Source organism: Siphateles boraxobius, unplaced genomic scaffold, assembly GCF_051911475.1.
Source record: "Siphateles boraxobius isolate OS27281-9 unplaced genomic scaffold, OSU_SipBor_1 160, whole genome shotgun sequence".
NCBI classification, from domain to species: domain Eukaryota; kingdom Metazoa; phylum Chordata; class Actinopteri; order Cypriniformes; family Leuciscidae; genus Siphateles; species Siphateles boraxobius.
In genome coordinates, this window is record NW_027508767.1 from 483,784 (window position 1) to 506,299 (window position 22,516).

The window sequence follows — 22,516 nt, forward strand, 5'->3', positions numbered from 1 at the left end:
CCTGGTCCTGGTAAGAACTCTAGCGGCTGCATTTTGGACCAGCTGTAGTTTGTTTATTAAGCGTGCAGGGCAAACACCCATAAGAGCATTCCAATAATCTAGCCTTGATGTCATGAACGCATGAACTAACTGTTCTGCATTTGTCATTGAGAGCATATGTCATAATTTAGATATATTTTTAAGATGGAAAAATGTGGTTTTACAGATACTAGGCACGTGACTTTCAGAGATTGGTATCAAAGAGCACACACACACACACACACACACACACACACACACACACACACACACACACACACACACACACACACACAAACACACACACAAACACACACACTCACCCATGTTCCTAACCGACGACGAAGACTTGACAGAGCAGCCATCAAGTGTTAGACAGTATTCTAGGTTATTGGGTGAGGACATTTTTTGTCCAATAATTATGATCTCCGTTTATTTCCAGAGTTAAGTAGTAGGAAATTACTAGTCATCCAGTTTTTTATGTTATATTCTGTAATCATATCATTAAGAATGTGCTTTTGAAGTAAGGAATCGAATATTCAGCAACCCGAACTTTATCATTTGTATTATATCTGTTTTTTATTTGTTGAACAAATTAAATAAAATTTTTACCCTTAAATGGGTTTGGAAGTTTTTTGTATTTCCTAATTCGGGGAACAGACACAGTCTCTGTGATGATATCTAGGTGAAAGAGTCTCTATGTGATGGGATTTATCTGACCTCAGTGACGTGAGACAGCTAGCAGACGGTCGGTTTAGCCAGTCTGTCTGCTCCCTGACCTGAGCCCCAATCCATTCTCATGACCCTAAAGCCTGTTTTATGCTTCTGCGTCGAATCGACGGCGTACCCCCGCAGACCCCTCTGGGTCGCCGCGAACCCCTCTCCGACCCCTCCGCCGTAGCTCGACGTGCACCTCCAAAAAATTGTAACTACGCGTTGAGGCGACGCAGACCCCAAGGGCTGTGATTGGTCAGATGCACCGCGATGCAACGCAACCTGACGCAGAACCATAAAATGGCCTGTAGGAGTGACGGCGTAGCTACGCCGTGGAGTTGACGCAGAACCAACAAGCCTTAACAACAAGCTGGAGAATCAAGGAACACAAACATTTACCTAGAAACAGAGATATATACTGTGAAGAATCGTCACGTCATCCACACACAGATCAAAATTAACGCTACAGATAGTTTTTGTTTGCTAGCCACACGTAAATGTGACTCACCGTCATGGAATGATGATGTAAAACTCTAGATGAATCTTGCGTGTCTGATTTTAACGCGTCTTGACTGCTGTATAGTTTAACATTAATGACAGCTGAGATCCTACAGTGTGACATGACTTACAGCAGGGATCATGTTCAAACAAGCAACAGTCTTTTATAACTCATACAGTGTGCACCCGGCCTTAGCTTAGCAAAACTGAATTTCGAGATACTTACATTTTATTGTAAAGCAGCTTTGAAACCATTTGTATTGTCTAAAGAGCTACGCAAATAACCTTGACCTATCTCGACTGGAAGCATTGTGAGATGAGTTCACCTGGCTGTTCATTTCTTTGTCTTGTTGTCGGCGTAGTTTGTCCTCTTTTCTCTGCTGGTCCAGTTCCTGTAACCACCGTCTCTGCTGTTCCACTCTCTGAGCGCTGAACATGTCCTCCACAGGCCCTGCTTCCTGTACACACATGTAACATCATTCGTCAATCAATCTATCGTAGAGTCAACAGTGGACACGTGTTCTGAGTAACGTCTGAAACACACCCCGACTCTGAAGACCGAGCGGATGGCAGCTGGGAGCTCTCGCTGGGACTGAGTGTGAGCGCTGTGCTTTGAGCTCTCAGCAGCCCGTGTGCTCACCCCATCCTGCACATGGAGACATACACAGCTCAGTTACACAGACAAACAGGTCGTTTACACCGTCTCTTTCGTCCACTTTCAAACACTTCTGTCCTGATTTCTTCGAGGGGAGGGTAAATGTATGAGCTTTTACAGAACTTTCAATCTAATGGACGAAATAAGCCCACGCAATTTACAAATCAACACACACAGAGATGACTAAAACGCGGAGAGCATCAGCTTTACTTTCTGCTCTGACAGCCACAAGACCAGCCGAACGCTGTGAGTGTGTGTTAGAAATCAGGAATGGTGAGAGAACATTGGTATGTTTTTCATCTTCAAACCAAACTTGGGTCTTCAGCCGACAAAGTTTAAATCCCGTCTGGCTAGAACTCTATAACGTTCACGCATTAGGTCAGTAGGCGGAGAGTAGACGGTGTTTTGTGGCTGTCTGAACATATCCAACCACATGAGCATTTACACTACGAAAACAATCCGGTCTGTTTTCGACTACCTCTGGAAGTGGTCAAAAGTGGACAAGCTCAAAGCGTTTCAGACCCCGTTTACACCTGTGTTATATAGTGTCGTCCACTTCACATCTGATCCAACCAGAACGCATCTTAATACCAGGTGTAAACAGAGTCCCAGATACACTCAGGTAGATTCATTTCAAGTGTTTTAATGATAATCATCATGTTGCACTGTCATGGAATGATCCTTTATTGTTTATTAAGGTTCGGTCACATTTACAAATTGTTCAACAAATTTTCACAGGTGAAATCCAGAACTTTTAATAAGATTCCACGGAATCTGGATTTTCACACAGATTTCCCAGCACAGGTTTAAGTTGACCAACAGAAAATGTGACTTTGGGGTGAGTTGTGCTTCATACATCATTGACCATAGACAATGGAAATTTTTTGCCTGTGAAATTTCGGAAATTTGATCGCACATTCATGAATATGCCTTCTTTAATCATTCTGATGTTTCTTTAGCATCCCTTCACAAGTGTGTGAGAGCTTTTAGCCAATCTGAGATTTTAGCAAAGCCTCACCTCAGCTGTGAAAAGTTAAGAGAGACACATCAGAAACAGACTGGATCACTCTTACACTGTATCAAGATTATTATTCTGTTTCCAGGGCAGTTTAGGGGCTCTCTAATCTAAAGAAAGTGACAGCTCTCTTCAGTTCATTTGTCATACTATAGCCTAGTAACTGCTGCACTATAGTAACTACAGTATAATGCGTCTCAGTTTTATTTTCGGCGTTCTCACCTTTATAGTGATAGGATAGTATAGAGTGAGTGGAAGAGAAGTGAGAGAGAGGGGGACGGGATCGGGAAACATCTACAAGCCGGTGTTCTTACACCCCTGCCAGATTATTGAACTTGAACTATGTTACACACTAGTCAGAATATGTAAATTATAAGGACAAAAAGTCTAAAACCCTTAATATTCAACAATATTATTGATCTGAATGCATTGACACCATTATATGAGAACTGAGCAGGATGATGTATATGTATGTATATATATAAATGAACTAAATTAATAACTTTTTTACACCAGAAATTAACCATCACTGAACTTACTTAAGCTGGACTGTGACACTATTTTCTTCTAGATCTGCTGTACAGCAGGAATAAATTTTGTTGCATTATTTTTTTCCTGCCATCACTGTAAACCTGCTTTGACACAATCTGCATTGTAAAATATAAAATATATAAATAAAGATGACTTGACAAAAGAAACTGTAAAAATAAACACTGGAACTGGTCTGAGAGTTTAGGTTAAATCTTTATAATGTTTTTATAATGACTTAATAATGACTTTATAATGCTCTTTAATTTCAAATGAAATGCATTTTTATTAACAGTCAGGTTTGTTCTCCATAAACATTATAACAGTGCAGTATACTTGATTTTGATTATTTGTTACACCAACAAATAACATGGATTGCTCATATTGTGTTTTGTTCATATTATTTTACCCTAATATTTAACTGAAAATCTGAATTACATTTCTATTTCTATAGCCCTGAAGGCATAGCAGAATCTGCATGTTTGACAGTATGTATGGTTATGAACGATTTACAACTGCAAACTCAAACCATTAGTGTAGCAGATTACATATTCACATCAGTGTAAACCTTGACCACCATGACACAGAAATGGCAAGTAATGGCAACATGTTTTATGAGATGCAGAGTATATACTGTTTACTCACTGTGTCCGGCGGGTGTTTCAGTCTCACACCAGATGATTCGTCATGAGCCTTCATTTCTGTGAGACTGGCTTTTTGCTGCCTCTTTAGAGCCATCTGCTCATCTGCAAAGTGACAAACTGATCAGCCACACATTTCAACACCGCTAATTCAACACACACTCTCGTCGCAATTCATAACGGTTTTACGTTTTGAATGAATTTGTACAATCTAATTTGCATGATTTGCTTACTGATGGTTATCTTTAGGGTTGGGCCTTCATGTTTGCGCTTCTTTCTCTCTAAAAACCTTGTTTCTGTACATATCAACTCAAGTCAAGTCAACCTTATTTAAATAGTGCTTTATACAATACAGATTGTTTCAAAGCAGCTTTACAGAGATAACAGGAAAATTATGTATTTCGGATGTTGTTCAGCTGAAGTCAGTCCAGTGTTGATTCAGTTCTGTTGTAAAGATCATCCATTACTGAATTAGTAATGATGCAATGAAGTCACATCGTACAAATACATACAAAATCACCAGTTATTAAGATTGTTGTTTTCTCATGAGATTGGGTTCATTACATTAAGGTCAATTTAATTAAATGAATGTGTCCATCATATTCCTAGACTTTCTATGCCACCCTCATTCATATTTTAACTCTTGGTACTCATAGTGTCTGATTGCATAACATTACCCAGCTCTCTCCTCCATTGAGCTTTTCTGGCTTCCAGTTTTTCTCTCCCTCTTTCCCTTTCTCCAAATGTGCTGAAAAACCCTGACTGCTGCCCATCTGATAGAAGCCTGCATCAAAACAAAACAGAACAAAATAAATGTTTATCATGGTCAAAAACTTTTCATCAATTACCTCAATGAATGAATCTCACCAAACCTAGAATCAAAAGCATGCCATATTTCACATATTTCATGCACTGGTCATATTTCACTAAAGGCCCTGATATACTTCTGATCAAACTGCTGTGACGCCATTTTGAACTAAATCAGGCCAATCGAAGTTTGTTTCTGGAGTCCAAGTTTCTGTTTCTTTCGTGGTGATGATGTGTAGGTGGGTGTGGCTCTGAGGCTCCGCCTTCTTTTACGCGGTAAATCTTCTCTGGTTCATTTCTTCTGTTCAGTCCATCGAGACACGAGTGAACACATGAAACACCGGAGAGCTGCTATATGGCAGATATTTAGGTTGTAATTCTAATTGAAAGCAAATTGAGAGGAAAGCGCAGGACATTTTTCCATTTTCATGGAAACATGGCTCTCAGCGTGTGGACGGCGTCGGCTTGTTCACAGACAGTACATCACTCAATAGCCATTTCCAGCTTCTTTTTACCCCAAAGTGAAGAATGAAAATGAGCTTTGCAGTGAGTATAACACGGCCTTAAAAAACTACTAGATTTTCGTAAGATGTCCTTTCATTCTTTCATTATTACTATTACAACTAAGCACATTTAAAAAGATTCCCCTCATCAGAAGTAACTTGTCTTACTCTCCGTCTGTCTTTCCATGTGAAACTCTGTGTTTATAAGGATGTGCATCCGGGATGAATTCTTCTGCTGCTTCTCTCGTTCCATGACAGTTTTCCTCTGAGCTGGCAACAGTTTCTGCTGACAAGAAAATAAATGTTGAGCTGAAGAATGTTATGGATGAAGTGATTGACATGTATATTGGTCATACTGTACTGGTCACCTGTGTGTGTGTGTGTGTTGGGCTCATGCTGTGCACTTGCAGTGTTCGAGCTGTTGATGGTGCTCAGTATCTGCTGAAACTGCTCCTGTGTCAAACACACAACGCTCTCTCTCTGCTGTGTGCCTGAGCTGGGATCAGTCCTGTCGCTCTCCGACTGGACCCTGGCGTTGGTCCCCCTTGTTCCGTGTGGGACGTTCTGCCCTACAGAACTAACAGCCGCTGCGCCTCTGCTCTTTCTGTCCTGTTCGCCTTTGCCCGGTTGAGGAGGACCTTGTTTTGAGTTGATGATCTTCTGGGGGTTTTTCCTCGGAGGAATCTGAACACAACGGATACAGATCACACAAAAGTAACTAGTGTTGGGGGTAACATATTATAATTAACATAAGCTACGTAATCAGATTACTTAGGCAAGTAAAGTAACGCATCACTTCTGAATTTACAAAAAGAATATTGAGTTATTGAGAGAAATCGTGATTAAGTGCAGAGGTGTTGTGTATGCCGTGTGTGAACATGACGCTAGACTAGATGTGAGAATTTACTCATCTCACAGATTCAGTATTCCTCAAAATTAATAAAAACAGTGAAATGCAAGCTCAGAATATTATGCAAATCTGCAATAATCAAATATGTTAAATAACACAATACTTTATGTATTTAAACTCACTTTATTAAACAATGTATTTGCTGCTATGAATCAATTCATCCATACTAAAATGACATCACAATTCACATCATCAACACATGAATCATGTTGTTAATTTATTTTCAACATTTAATAAATACTATAATCAAAAGCATTTATTTATTGTATTAATTAAATTAATAAACTAATGGGACCATATTGTGTTGCCTATTGTTCTATATAACTTTTTAATCTTTAAGCACTTTAATCTGTTTGATCTTTATACATTTTTGTGTATTGCTTTAGTATATTTATATGTTTAGAGTTATTTTTGTTATCAGAAAAAAAGTTATTAAACATGTTATAGCTTGAAAACAATTTTTTTGCCACTTATTTCAATATCGTGATAATACCGTATACCATGATAAAAGCTTCAGCAATTATCACAACATCCCTACATTACCAAAAATAGGCCAGGTGCGAAAAAGTAATGCATAAATCCATATATAATGTAAAAACTATTGACACAGTTTTTAAACCATTAAAAACTAAGTAACGCAATTAGTTACTTTTTTAGGAAGTAACGCAATATTGTAACACAATTTTCCCCAACACTGCAAGTAACAATGAGTTCAAAACAACATTCATGCTTGATAAGCTCTAGAATTTGGATGTTAAAACACTTACTTATTTTATTTTTTTGTTCTTGCACAAATGGAAGTTAACTTACCCGACAAATGCTCTTCTTATTATTGGATCTGGATTCAGCTCCTGTATAAGATAAGAAATACAGACCGTTTGAATATGCCGTTTCACAACTACTAAACGCTATGCTAAACGCAGAATGTCAAATAATTAGTGGTGATATGCAGAGCTCATAAAGCACAAACACTCGGTGGAAAACAGCCTGATGAACTGAAGAGCACTCCTTCCTTCTGAACTTTACTATCCCATGAGGCCACAGGAGAGGAGTCATCATATACATACATCAAAATATCCAAATTATGAACAATTAACAACAAGAAACAGTCCTGACACTTAATCCTCATATGGTGACTAGTACGAATTTGAGAGCAAATGCTTCCCTGGTGACAGGAAAGTACACACTTTTAAATAGGCAATATGACAATATTAGATTTGTGATTCATTAAAATGTCTCCACGATCTGCCTTCACAGAGAGATCATTAATATTGTGCTACAGAGATAATTAATATTGTGCTACAGTACACATTAAAGCTTCACACAGACACAGTGGGTGATGTCTTCAGTGAACATCGGATGGGTTTCAGGATAACAGATCCCTGGATTCATCTTAAAATGACAGCAGACTAATATATACCGGCTGATGTTTGTGTTATTAAAGTAGTTCACTACCGAATTAAAAATTACTGATAATTTACTCTCCCCATGTCATCCAAGATGTTCATGTCTTTCTTTCTTCAGTCGAAAATAAATGAAGTTTTTTGAGGAAAAAATTCCAAGATTTTGAAACGGTTTTGAATTTTTTAATTCTGAAGTGAACTAATCCTTTAATGTTAATCCAACAAAACACAGAGAGAATCACTTACTGATCTTGACTGAATCACTTTTGTATTTTCAAATAAGAATCAATGTTTATCAATCACAATGTATATTTAATACAGTGAAGACTATTCTGTGTTTTATTTTTCATTAATTATTTACTTTCTTTTAATTGACCTACTGTGCCAGAAGTTTATTTCTGTAGTATCTTTCTTATATTGTCTGGAAATTGTGTCTTTCTTCCTTTTTTTAATATAAAAGTAATGAAATAATTAACAAATATAAACATAACGAGAAAAAATAAGATTTTGTCCATATCATCCACCCCTAGTTTGGCCTTTATTCATGTATGTTTTGTTATCATGTAGGGCTATATTGTTATTAAATAGGGACATTAGTTTGGCTACACTGCTCACTAACTGCAAAACAGTCTTAAAAACCAACATGAATAAACTGAGATAAGATGGTGGATCATAATCCTGTCTGTAAACAATCATGATATTATATATTTGCAGTATCGGCCGCCCCTACTGAAGTAAGAAAACACATTATTGTGAACATATATGTTACACAGTGTGAAACTGGATGTTGATGTACTGGATCAAAGTTACTGGATTACATTCAAGGACAATGAAGTGATTAAGATCGTGTTCTTACCACACTTAGCCAACACAAGCCTGGGCTTGCCATTCTCCAACTCGAACAACAGTCCATCCCTGCAAACAGAGCAACACACCTGACATGAGAACAACACTCAAACAACAGTCCATCCCTGCAAACAGAGCAACACATCTGACATGAGAACAACACTCAAACAACAGTCCATTCCTGCAAACAGAGCAACACACCTGACATGAGAACAACACTCAAACAACAGTCCATCCCTGCAAACAGAGCAACACACCTGACATGAGAACAACACTCAAACAACAGTCCATCCCTGCAAACAGAGCAACACACCTGACATGAGAACAACACTCAAACAACAGTCTATCCCTGTAAACAGAGCAACACACCTGACATGAGAACAACACTCAAACAACAGTCCATTCCTGTAAACAGAGCAACACACCTGACATGAGAACAACACTCAAACAACAGTCCATCCCTGTAAACAGAGCAACACACCTGACATGAGAACAACACTCAAACAACAGTCCATCCCTGTAAACAGAGCAACACACCTGACATGAGAATAACACTCAAACAACAGTCCATCCCTGTAAACAGAGCAACACACCTGACATGAGAACAACACTCAAACAACAGTCCATCCCTGTAAACAGAGCAACACACCTGACATGAGAATAACACTCAAACAACAGTCCATCCCTGTAAACAGAGCAACACACCTGACATGAGAACAACACTCAAACAACAGTCCATCCCTGTAAACAGAGCAACACACCTGACATGAGAACAACACTCAAACAACAGTCTATCCCTGTAAACAGAGCAACACACCTGACATGAGAATAACACTCAAACAACAGTCTATCCCTGTAAACAGAGCAACACACCTGACATGAGAACAACACTCAAACAACAGTCCATTCCTGTAAACAGAGCAACACACCTGACATGAGAACAACACTCAAACAACAGTCCATCCCTGTAAACAGAGCAACACACCTGACATGAGAACAACACTCAAACAACAGTCCATCCCTGTAAACAGAGCAACACACCTGACATGAGAACAACACTCAAACAACAGTCCATCCCTGTAAACAGAGCAACACACCTGACATGAGAACAACACTCAAACAACAGTCCATCCCTGCAAACAGAGCAACACACCTGACATGAGAACAACACTCAAACAACAGTCCATTCCTGTAAACAGAGCAACACACCTGACATGAGAACAACACTCAAACAACAGTCCATTCCTGTAAACAGAGCAACACACCTGACATGAGAATAACACTCAAACAACAGTCCATCCCTGCAAACAGAGCAACACACCTGACATGAGAACAACACTCAAACAACAGTCCATCCCTGTAAACAGAGCAACACACCTGACATGAGAACAACACTCAAACAACAGTCCATTCCTGTAAACAGAGCAACACACCTGACATGAGAACAACACTCAAACAACAGTCCATCCCTGTAAACAGAGCAACACACCTGACATGAGAACAACACTCAAACAACAGTCCATCCCTGTAAACAGAGCAACACACCTGACATGAGAATAACACTCAAACAACAGTCCATCCCTGCAAACAGAGCAACACACCTGACATGAGAACAACACTCAAACAACAGTCCATCCCTGCAAACAGAGCAACACACCTGACATGAGAACAACACTCAAACAACAGTCCATCCCTGTAAACAGAGCAACACACCTGACATGAGAATAACACTCAACCAACAGTCCATCCCTGCAAACAGAGCAACACACCTGACATGAGAATAACACTCAAACAACAGTCCATCCCTGCACACAGAGCAACACAACTGACATGAGAACAACACTCAAACAACAGTCCATCCCTGTAAACAGAGCAACACACCTGACATGAGAATAACACTCAACCAACAGTCCATCCCTGTAAACAGAGCAAAACACCTGACATGAGAATAACACTCAACCAACAGTCCATCCCTGTAAACAGAGCAACACACCTGACATGAGAACAACACTCAAACAACAGTCCATCCCTGTAAACAGAGCAACACACCTGACATGAGAACAACACTCAACCAACAGTCCATCCCTGCAAACAGAGCAACACACCTGACATGAGAACAACACTCAAACAACAGTCCATCCCTGTAAACAGAGCAACACACCTGACATGAGAATAACACTCAAACAACAGTCCATCCCTGCAAACAGAGCAACACACCTGACATGAGAACAACACTCAAACAACAGTCCATCCCTGTAAACAGAGCAACACACCTGACATGAGAACAACACTCAAACAACAGTCCATCCCTGTAAACAGAGCAACACACCTGACATGAGAACAACACTCAAACAACAGTCCATCCCTGTAAACAGAGCAACACACCTGACATGAGAACAACACTCAAACAACAGTCCATCCCTGTAAACAGAGCAACACACCTGACATGAGAACAACACTCAAACAACAGTCCATCCCTGTAAACAGAGCAACACACCTGACATGAGAACAACACTCAAACAACAGTCTATCCCTGTAAACAGAGCAACACACCTGACATGAGAACAACACTCAAACAACAGTCCATCCCTGTAAACAGAGCAACACACCTGACATGAGAACAACACTCAAACAACAGTCCATCCCTGTAAACAGAGCAACACACCTGACATGAGAACAACACTCAAACAACAGTCTATCCCTGTAAACAGAGCAACACACCTGACATGAGAATAACACTCAAACAACAGTCCATCCCTGTAAACAGAGCAACACACCTGACATGAGAACAACACTCAAACAACAGTCCATCCCTGTAAACAGAGCAACACACCTGACATGAGAACAACACTCAAACAACAGTCTATCCCTGTAAACAGAGCAACACACCTGACATGAGAACAACACTCAAACAACAGTCCATCCCTGCAAACAGAGCAACACACCTGACATGAGAACAACACTCAAACAACAGTCCATCCCTGTAAACAGAGCAACACACCTGACATGAGAACAACACTCAAACAACAGTCCATCCCTGTAAACAGAGCAACACACCTGACATGAGAACAACACTCAAACAACAGTCTATCCCTGTAAACAGAGCAACACACCTGACATGAGAACAACACTCAAACAACAGTCCATCCCTGCAAACAGAGCAACACACCTGACATGAGAACAACACTCAAACAACAGTCCATCCCTGTAAACAGAGCAACACACCTGACATGAGAACAACACTCAAACAACAGTCCATCCCTGTAAACAGAGCAACACACCTGACATGAGAACAACACTCAAACAACAGTCCATCCCTGTAAACAGAGCAACACACCTGACATGAGAACAACACTCAAACAACAGTCCATTCCTGTAAACAGAGCAACACACCTGACATGAGAACAACACTCAAACAACAGTCCATCCCTGCAAACAGAGCAACACACCTGACATGAGAACAACACTCAAACAACAGTCCATCCCTGTAAACAGAGCAACACACCTGACATGAGAACAACACTCAAACAACAGTCCATCCCTGTAAACAGAGCAACACACCTGACATGAGAACAACACTCAAACAACAGTCCATCCCTGTAAACAGAGCAACACACCTGACATGAGAACAACACTCAAACAACAGTCCATCCCTGTAAACAGAGCAACACACCTGACATGAGAACAACACTCAAACAACAGTCCATCCCTGTAAACAGAGCAACACACCTGACATGAGAACAACACTCAAACAACAGTCCATCCCTGCAAACAGAGCAACACACCTGACATGAGAACAACACTCAAACAACAGTCCATCCCTGTAAACAGAGCAACACACCTGACATGAGAACAACACTCAAACAACAGTCTATCCCTGTAAACAGAGCAACACACCTGACATGAGAACAACACTCAAACAACAGTCCATCCCTGCAAACAGAGCAACACACCTGACATGAGAACAACACTCAAACAACAGTCTATCCCTGTAAACAGAGCAACACACCTGACATGAGAACAACACTCAAACAACAGTCCATCCCTGTAAACAGAGCAACACACCTGACATGAGAACAACACTCAAACAACAGTCCATCCCTGTAAACAGAGCAACACACCTGACATGAGAACAACACACTCATTCTAACCAGTGCCGTGTTGAGTAACGTTATCATGATTACTGCAATACATTAGTGCTCTGGTCTGTACTGTAACCATCATACTACACCAGTGTAAGTTTCCCTGTTACCGCGACAGTGCTTTATTGCAAAGGTCGATGTAAAATAAAAAGATTATAGTAGATTTACTCGATTTCTTTGCATGCATGTCATAAAATATCGTATCCTTTAATCACCCGCAAAGTAGCGCAAAACGCAGATGTTCAAGGTGACAAATTACAGCATAACATGGTGAAAGAGAGCAGTGTATTAATCTATCAAATTATGTGACGTAGATTAAGATCACACTCACCCCAAATTCATTATTTTAAGCCCCCGATGTTTTAACGCCAGTGCGTTAAACAAACAAAAAAGCGTGTCCGTTGCTGCTCACGACCAGTAAGCGCTCCTCTGATTGGCTGAGGCGGAGCAGCAGGGCAGCAAACACCAGTACGCGCGCCTCTGATTGGCTGAGGTAGACTCTTCTTCTTCTAAGCAGAGCAGCAGGGCAGCAAACACCAGGACGCGCTTCAGCGCCTCATCAGGAGGTGCACGGAACTGTTCACAGGTGCTGGATCATTTTTGGAAAATAAGTAATTGTTTTTAAAAAAACGCAGCTTAAAAGGATAAGCATGAAATCATTTTGACATCAAGAAGGAGTATAATTGTACAGATACAAAAAAGAGAATATTCAAATGAACTGAAAATGAAGAAAATATGCTATTTTTCTACATGTAAAGCACTTTGTGATTATATCTGTGAAAGGTGCTATATAAATAAAGTTACTACTACTACTACTACTACTACTACTACTACTACTACTAAATTAACTTGTAAACTGCTAATGGTGACCAGTAAGTTAATATCACTGCTATTTTTATTACTATAAACCTCATACAGTCAAATTGAGATGTTGATCTAAAATTTAGATTGGGGGGGGCTCATGTCAAGTGTTATTTGTTATTCATCAACACAGTAAAACAGTTGAAAGATAGTTCCTATACATTTTTGTCAAATAGGCTATTTTCAATAATAAATAAATAAATCTTATTTAGATGAGCTAAGATGCACATGTGTTGTGCAGAGATTCTGTCTTTGTGCCACACACAATTTCATTGACCTTTCATGTTACTGTCTAAATACGTTGTTTGGAGGAAAAATATTCATTGTTATTATAGATTTTTGAAGATTTTATATTTAAATATATCTTAAAAGTAATTGAAAGTAAAAAATACTAAAAATAAATGAATAAATTCTTTGCATCTCGAGTCCCCTCAGCCATTTCCAGCTCTAATTATTAGTATGGTTGAATTGGTCAGCCGCAAAGACATTGGTTGATAAAGTAAGATTAAATACATAAAGTATTGTGTTATTTAACACATTTAATTATTGCAGGTTTGTGTAATATTCTGAGTTTGCATTTTTTGAGTAATCCTTAATCTGTTTTTGTGCAAGTGAGATGAGTAAATGCTCACATTTGGTCTAAGAACTACAATAGCCATCATGTTCACACACAATGCCTCGGTATATACATTATATAACTTAAAACAGTTACCTGGTTACCTTAAAATTTTGAGTTCATTGAAATTTCACATTTTGTTAATACAATGGAGATTTGTGTAATAAAGAAACTCAAAATAGCATGTTAAGTTGATTTGACAAAAGATAAAAGTTGTGATGACAAATAATGAAAAAGTTTTTTACAGAGAGCTGTCAGTCAACACTCTTGAAAAAGCAAAGTAAATTGTGTTACTTATTTTGAAAAGTAATTTAGATATTTTGTTGTAATTTATTATATTGAAAGTATTATATCACAAGGATATAGATCTGCCACGGCTCCACTTTCACAGGGTGTTCCTCAAGGTTCGGTTCTTAGTCCACTACTGTTCATCATTTACATATATATATATGCATGGACTTAGCGGCCCCTAATTTAATAACAAACTATCATTTAGATGGAAGTGAATCAATCAAAACTAACTTTAGCTGGAAAAAACATTTTTCAAGAGCCACTATAAAACCAAACCAATCTCTGTTACCTTAAATTATATGTTTATCTCTGTAAAGCTGCTTTGAAACAATCTACATTGTTAAAAGCGCTATATAAATGAGGATGACTTGACTTGACTTGACTTGACTTCAATTTCATTGCTATGTGGATGACATTCAAACTTACTTCACCACCAGCTCTGATAGGCCATCCCTGACTCACTCACTCACTGCATGTGTCAGGGACATCAAGCATTGGATATCCCTGAACTTCCTTAAATTAAATAATAACAGAACTGAAATATTGATGATGGACCTGTCCTTTGATATTAATGGGGTTCATGTTGAGTCTTCATCATCTGTCCATAATCTTGGTATCTTGATCTCAACTATATCTTTTGCCTGTCATATTTCTTTTGTTGTTAAAAACTATTTTTCCATCTTCGTAATATTGCACGTCTTTGATCTTCTCTCACTCTAGCTGATACTGAAATCTTAATGCATGACAGCACTTTTTACAATACAGATTGTTTCAAAGCAACTTTAAAGAGATAAAAGGAAAATGCAACAAAGTTTGTTTCCAGAAGAAAACAGCGTCACAGTCCAGCTTAAGTAAGTTCAGTGATGTTTCATATTGTTGTAAAAAAGTTATTAATTTATTTCATTTATATATATATATATATATATATATATATATATATATATATATATATATATAGCCGCTCTGGAGAAAACAGTGATGTCATCGTCCAGCTCAGTTCACACCTTCTCTCACACTGAACATCTGTCCTCCTCCCGTGGACGGAGTACCTCCTCCTCTAGATGTCGCAGACGAGGACCTGGTGTCCCGGGTCATACCATCCTCGACTCCCGCCTCGGGTGCCTGATCCACCGGGAGGGGTACGGCCCAGAAGAACACTCCTGGCTCGCTCGGGATCCGTCGCTACTCACCCAGTTCCAAGAAGATCATCCTGACTGTCCCGCTCAGATGCAGAGGCCGGGTCAGTACTGTCACAGAGTCAGCCACACCATCCCAGCACCCAATCACTACGATCCGCTCGTTCCCAATCACTGATTATTGACTCCCTCATCACCACTCACTATACACACATCAGCCTCACCTCAGTGTCTGGTCTCGTCTGTGCTATTATGGCGTACAGGCGCCCCTACCTGAATCCCTACCTGTGAATACTCACCTGTGATCATCACGCCAGTCTCCAGTCTCTATCTCTTGTCCAGTTCCAGTACGCCAGTCATCTCAGCTCATCTCCATCTGCACAGACACACAACACCAGCACAGACACACAACACCAGCACAGAAACACAACACAGTCACCAGCCACTCACATCTCCTGGTTCCCGCTGTTGTCATACCCTCTGCTCATATTAAAACCTGTTTTATATAACTCACCTGTTTGTTCCCTTCTGTATTATGACTAAACCATGTCAACTGACAAAAATGTTATTGTAACTTAATAAGATGAGTTGTTTAAACTTTAGCACATGTGTTACCCTTAAAAGTGCAAAAACAAAACGTAATGATTGAGACAACTTTCTTTCACTTCTGCAAACAATAAGCAATCTGCTGTCAGATAGAGAAAAAGTGCAAATTAGGCAATTATTAGAATGTTGCACATCAATTGTAAAAGTTTGAACACACTTCTAAACAGACTCTCCAAAATGTGTGAATTAAAACACTGGATAAAAGTTACATCATTATTCATAAGTAAATATCAATGTAATGGGTCACACACACCTCAGCACAGCATGTGAAAGGGACTGATTACACAAATATTAAGGAGACCTGCTTCCCCCACTTCACATACTTTTGCCTCTAGTCTAGAGCACCCTGTTGTTTTACTTATCTTTGTTATTACTATAAAAAAATGTGCGTGTATAGGCCTATATGTAAACGTACGTGTGTGTTAATATTTACGATGGCAATAGGCCCTACTAAAGGTGGCCAGAGGTGGTTGTGTGGTAGTTGTGTGTCAGTAGATGGCAGTATATAATCCTGCTGCTGGAGTGTGTGTGTGTGTGTGTGTGTGTGTGTGTGTGTGTGTGTGTGTGTGTGTGTGTGTGTGTGTGTGTGTGTGTGTGTGTGTGTGTAAGTGTAAGAGTGTGTGACCGTCAGTTTGTGCTGCTATTTCAGTCTCTCAGGCGCTGCACACACTTACTGCGTGTTTGAGCTAGAAAAAGGCTTTACGTGCGAATAACGCACTAGATAGTCGTATTAATTAGTGTTTATAAAACGATATTGCACCTTTATTTGATGAGGTTTATTATAATAGAATAGAAAAAAGAGGCCAGAGTCCCTTAAATATGATTATATAAATTATTTTTAAGTGACAGATAAAGCAAGATATGATAAAGATTAAAGAGGCAAATCGATATTTTTGTTTTTTTATTTGCTAGATGAAATATTTAATTTCCTAAGGATTAGCCATCAGTGCTGCACGGACGACATGAGATCATAACCGCTATACATATCTGGCAATTTATTTAGCATTTAAACGTAACTAAATAAGCCAGTTAATGGTTTATCAGCTCCTTATTTTGAGTATTATTTAAAAAAATACTTTTAATTTTTTAACAGGTTTGTGAGCTCTGTTTGTGTGTGTTAGCATCAGCGTTAGCATCCACACACTAGACGAGTGAAAAAGGGTTTAGCGGATAAAATAGTAAAACTGAAGCTATTTGAAATCCTAACATTGTTATCAGGCATGTATTTGTTGTTTTGAAATACAGATGGTCAGTGGACAGTGTAGTCAGATCATTATAAATCGGTCTTGTTGATCACATCTGAGGATATTAGCCGTGGTGCTAACACGAAGGACATCAGGAGGATTTTAAACCAAAACATTTAACGTTACGTTACCTATTTATTTACTCGTGTATTCATAAGGAAAATATCAATTCTTGTAAAAGAAGGAAGAGGTATAAACAAGAAGAGGGCTTTCCTTTCCTTGAGGTGGAATTGACATCAGGTATGTACATAAATATAATGACCTTATGCTCGTTTCCTGTCATTATCTGTTTTTATAGGTTTATAATTCTAGTTGTCTATTTTTGAGTAACTGCTAGGTAACGTTAACGTTAAATTACTTATATGGATGTAATGCGTGATTAGCACATGTATGATGATGTTATTACATGATGTTTGTTAAAGGTCACTGGCATAATAACATACAACGTTATTGAGTTTATTTTTGGACATAGCCTATTCTTTTTAAATATATATCGTTTTGTTATATGTCTTCATCCTTGTGTCTATAATAGATGAGTATGTTGATGATGGGCATATGAGCACTAGATGGATCCTTACATAAGCCTCACATTGGAGTAGAAACGTGACTTTGCGTGTGTGTTTATGCGTGTCAGTGTCTGTTTTTATGTCAACTTGTCTAAAATATAAGGTTGTTAAATGCACATGAGCTGGAATTTGTTTGATGGTCTTTTTTAACGGTCGACACACACTTAATTGCCGTTTAATGGCATTTAATTATTTTGAGCGCAATGCCTTGGAGATGTTTGTTTTTAATTTTTCTGGTTTGCAGTCTTTCAAGGACATTTCAGTGATTGATTGATGATTTCATATGGGACAGTTACATTTGAGTTTTATTAAAACGGAACTTCCGTAATAGCCGCATATTTACCTGATGCTCAGAAATCGAGATCTTACTGTGGGTCAGTTAATAGCACGTCAGATGAAACAAGCCATTTTCTATCATTGGTCCTGCATTATTGATCCTATACAAGCCAATCAGTGAAATATCTAGAAATCTGATATGTGGAGTGTAAAATTCTAAACCTTCAGGTCATGACATGGCCAGCACCTGTAACTCGAGATGTGGCTTGTCTGAGCAGTTTTTTTCACTGAGGGATGCTGGGAATGTCTGCTGGAATTTCTGTTTAGTTTATTTAATACAAACTTCATTATGTGGCTCATTTTCAGTGGTTTTCATCAGCAGAGATGTTAGCATAGTTAGCTTATGTTAGCTTTGTATTTTTATTTCACAGTTTTAGATGGTTTCATCCAGCATGCTGATGTTTAGACTCTATATTTTAGTTATTTTTTTTTAGCTTTTCAACTAATTTCTTTCTTTTTTCTGTTGGTCTAATTAGAGATAAAAGCTGAACTTAAATGTAAGCCATCTGATATGTTTGCATAATGTTCACAGTAGTTGTTCTTTTTATTTAGTTTTTCTTTGCATGTAAACGTACAGTAGGTGATGTGTTGGTTAGGGTCGGCAGTATGACTAAAATCCCATCGGATCTCACAGAAACTTTATCACAGTACAGCATACAGAATGATAGCAAAAATATGAATTAGGCCTATTCCAATGTTTTGACCATTCAAAACATTGGAATATGCCCTAATTCATATTTTTGTTAGTGTTTTTGAAAGTATCTGCTCATCCAAGGCTGAATTTAGGCTATTTGTTCAAATAATACAGTAAAATATTATCACAATTGAAAAGAACTGTAATTTTATATATTAAACTGTAATTTATTCCGGTGATCAAAGCTGAATTTTCAGCATCATTACTCCAGTCTTCAGTGTCACATGATCCTTCAAATATCTTTCTAATATGCTGATTTGCATTTAGCAGACGCTTTTCTCCAAAGCTAAGAACAAATAAGAACAAAGCATTTATCAAGGAGTCAACAATCGTTGTAGTACACAATGCCAGGTTTATTACACAGCCGATTTAAGGCTGGTCTGTGCCTGCTCAAAATACAGTGTAAAGATGCAGTGCCGGATAAAAGCCGGACTAAATAATGCTTGCTTTGACCCACCTCAGCCTCTAGTATCAAATTACACTGTTTTTGCTGTGTAAATGCATTAATGCAGCCTTTGAGCAGCGTTAAACAATCTTTAGACAACTAGATCAGGAAACCAGCTAGAGAGGAGAAGAAATGCAGGTGTGTGTGTGTGTGTGTGTGTGTGTGTGTGTGTGTGTCATTAAGTGCTTTTGGAAGAGGTGCTCCTTCAGCTGCCTCTTGACAGATGTGATGTTCTCAGCAGTTAGAGAGAGTGAAGGTTTTGGAGAGTGATACACCAACCAACACAAGTTTCGAAAACGAAAATAGGGAATCGATTTTAACCAAATATGTACACTATTCATTTTAAATGAATTAAACAAATAAAAAAGATAGATTTAACAAAACTCACAAACAAGTAGAAAAAGAAAATAAAGAATTCTGAAAGTGCAGTAGCTTCAGTCGGCTTCAGTCGGCTTCAATCGGCTTCTTCAATCAGCTTCAGTCGGCTTCAGTCGGCTTCAATCGGCTTCAGTCGGCTTCAATCGGCTTCAGTCGGCTTCTTCAATCAGCTTCAGTCGGCTTCAGTCGGCTTCAGTCGGTTTCAGTTGGCTTCCGTCGGCTTCAATTGGCTTCAGTCGGCTTCTTCAGTCGGCTTCAGTCGGCTTCGGTTGGCTTCAGTCGGTTTCAGACGGCTTCAGACGGCTTCAGTCGGCTTCAGTCGGTTTCATTTGGCTTCAGTTGGCTTCTTCAGTCGGCTTCAGTCGGCTTCTTCAATCGGCTTCAGTCGGCTTCCGTCGGCTTTAATCGGCTTCAGTCGGCTTCAGTCAGTTTCATTTGGCTTCAGTCGGCTTTAGTCGGCTTCTTCAATCGGCTTCATTCGGCTTCTTCAGTCGGCTTCAATCGGCTTCAGTCGGTTTTAGTCGGTTTCATTTGGCTTCAGTCGGCATCAATCGGCTTCAATCGGCTGCTGCTGGTGTTTTGCCAAAAAAATGGAGGACAACGGCGATCAACCTGTGCGACATGAGAGACGAGTGATAACCCCTAATAACTTGAGGAGTTTGATATGGAAGCCCTTCGAGTTTTGGACTGTAGATCAAACTATGAAGGAAATGTGGTATGCAAACTGTGCGATCGTCAGTTGCCATATCACAGCAGCACTACAACTGTCAGGAGGCATATTATTGCATAATATATAGGGGTGGGAATCTCTAGGCACCTCACGATTCGATTCGATTACGATTCAGAGGCCTGCGATTCGATTCAAAAGCGATTATCGATTATCTGAATCTTTTGTGTGTGTGTGTGTGTGTGTGTGTGTGAATATAAATACTTTGCTTTAAAAGTACAAAGTAATGACCCATAAAGAATTAACGTACAATATATTTTATTAACATTGCAAAAGAACCAACAGGAAAATAAATGTGTGCCTGAACTAGCAGCATACTTGTAGTAAATTAATAATATAACAACAACAGGTGTTCTGACGATTCATGCTACCCATCGAGATGTGCTACTTACTGGTGCATGTGCAGATTCATTTTTCTTCTGCTTACCACGCCCATAAATCTATGCATCCATGCTGTGGAGACTTGTAGGAAACTTTGACAGGTCAAAGATGAATATTTGATGATAATTTTTACTTTTCACAGCGTTTTAAAAATAAAAACAGTACATTATACTGTACTCTTAACTTCGAATTTTATTATAATTTTATTTCATATAATATTATCATTTTTACTTGTTATATCAAATGTGATAATTGCTAGTTCATTTAAAATATCCAAATATGCTCCCCATACACTTACCCTGATTAAAATGAAATAACGATGTTATAATATTGTGAGATTTACACCATTATGGAAACAATAGAGAATGAATCAACATTATCTATGATCGATTCGCGTTTGGGTAGCATTTTTCGACAAGGCAGCAGAAATCGTCTGAACACCGGTACAGCCCAGAGCCATAGAGAGAAACGGCTCTGGTACAGCCGAGTGTTTTTCCTCCTCTGGGTGGAAACGTGTCATATGGCTTCTCATATTTGTCGTGTTGCCGAAATATTTTAGTTTTATTCTACAAAGCTTACAACTAGTGTGGCTCTTGTCCAGCTCCTTTCCCCCTTCAACTTCATAGAAGCCAAAATATTTCCACACGTCAGCTTTTAACGAGGAGGGTGTTTGGATTTCGCGCTCAGCCATCGCGTCTCTGTTATGTGCGCACGCCACAGACAGACGGTCCGGGCACTGCACTTCCGCGCTGCAGAGTTCCGTCTTTTGCGTTCCGTCAATATTACGTCATTATAAATAGGCTACAATCTAAAAAAAAAAAATTTTTTTGTTGAAAATCGATTTTTGACATTTGTGAATCGATTCAGAATCGTCCACGTCCGCATCGCGATGCATCTAAGAATCGATTTTTTCCCCCACCCCTAATAATATATGTTATATATTAATATATTGCATAACATATATGTATGCAATACATGTTGAAGCATGCAGTAATGGTTTTCATTGATGTTATGGCAGTTCACTCTGCTTATTGTTTTTCGAGCATGTTGCACTCCTCAATGAACAATGAACACTCAATATTAAAGAATAGCAAAGTTCACACCATAGCTATAACGATAACGATATAGAGAAACTTTTGTAATGTCTGTCTGTGTTCCCCTGTCCTTTCTTGTTTAGCAGTTCCCTATCATGTCTATTAGTCTTGCCAGGTGTTTCAGATTAACCACGCCAACGCGGTTTGTGCTACAGGAGAACACTTGAAGTATCAGTGTGTTGTTTAATGTTCTTTAAAGGAATGGTCATTCTGTCATTTACTTGCCCTAATGTGCTTCTAAACCTGTATGACTTTCTTTCTTCTGTGGAAAACAAAAGAAGATATTTTGGAGACATTTCTCAAAATAGGCCCATCTCCTTTTAGATCCACTAAAGAAAGAAATTCATACAGTTTTGGAACCACATGAGAGGAAGTAATGGATGACAGATAACACAACACAACACACTGATACTTCAAGTGTAATTTTGGGCTGGAGAATCTCAATAACCGCTTCACAACCT

The 22,516-nt window shown here is 38.9% G+C and overlaps 2 protein-coding genes across 5 annotated transcripts in view; one reads left to right on the forward strand and one right to left on the reverse strand.

Annotated features, from left to right (window-relative positions):
• Positions 1–13,114, reverse strand: part of ccdc66 (coiled-coil domain containing 66) — a 44,473-nt gene extending 31,359 nt beyond the window's left edge. Inside the window, exons 1-9 of one of the 2 annotated variants that reach the window (XM_077231964.1) lie at positions 13,012–13,114; positions 8,549–8,607; positions 7,100–7,140; positions 5,748–6,063; positions 5,548–5,665; positions 4,747–4,853; positions 4,074–4,174; positions 1,775–1,876; positions 1,557–1,688 (exon numbers count right to left, since the gene is read on the reverse strand). In XM_077231964.1, the coding sequence (XP_077088079.1) occupies positions 1,557–1,688; positions 1,775–1,876; positions 4,074–4,174; positions 4,747–4,853; positions 5,548–5,665; positions 5,748–6,063; positions 7,100–7,140; positions 8,549–8,607; positions 13,012–13,022 (987 nt within the window). In that variant the 5' untranslated portion in view covers positions 13,023–13,114. The remainder of the gene's footprint in view (positions 1–1,556; positions 1,689–1,774; positions 1,877–4,073; positions 4,175–4,746; positions 4,854–5,547; positions 5,666–5,747; positions 6,064–7,099; positions 7,141–8,548; positions 8,608–13,011) is intronic. The other variant, XM_077231965.1, reaches the window with a different exon arrangement.
• Positions 13,115–16,683: 3,569 nt separating this feature from the next.
• The window catches only part of ip6k1 (inositol hexakisphosphate kinase 1), a 94,307-nt gene continuing 88,474 nt past the window's right edge, over positions 16,684–22,516 (forward strand). The window contains exon 1 of one of the 3 annotated variants that reach the window (XM_077231972.1): positions 16,684–17,674. The gene's annotated coding sequence lies outside the window, so the exon portion shown is untranslated. The remainder of the gene's footprint in view (positions 17,675–22,516) is intronic. The other 2 variants (XM_077231969.1, XM_077231973.1) reach the window with 2 other exon arrangements.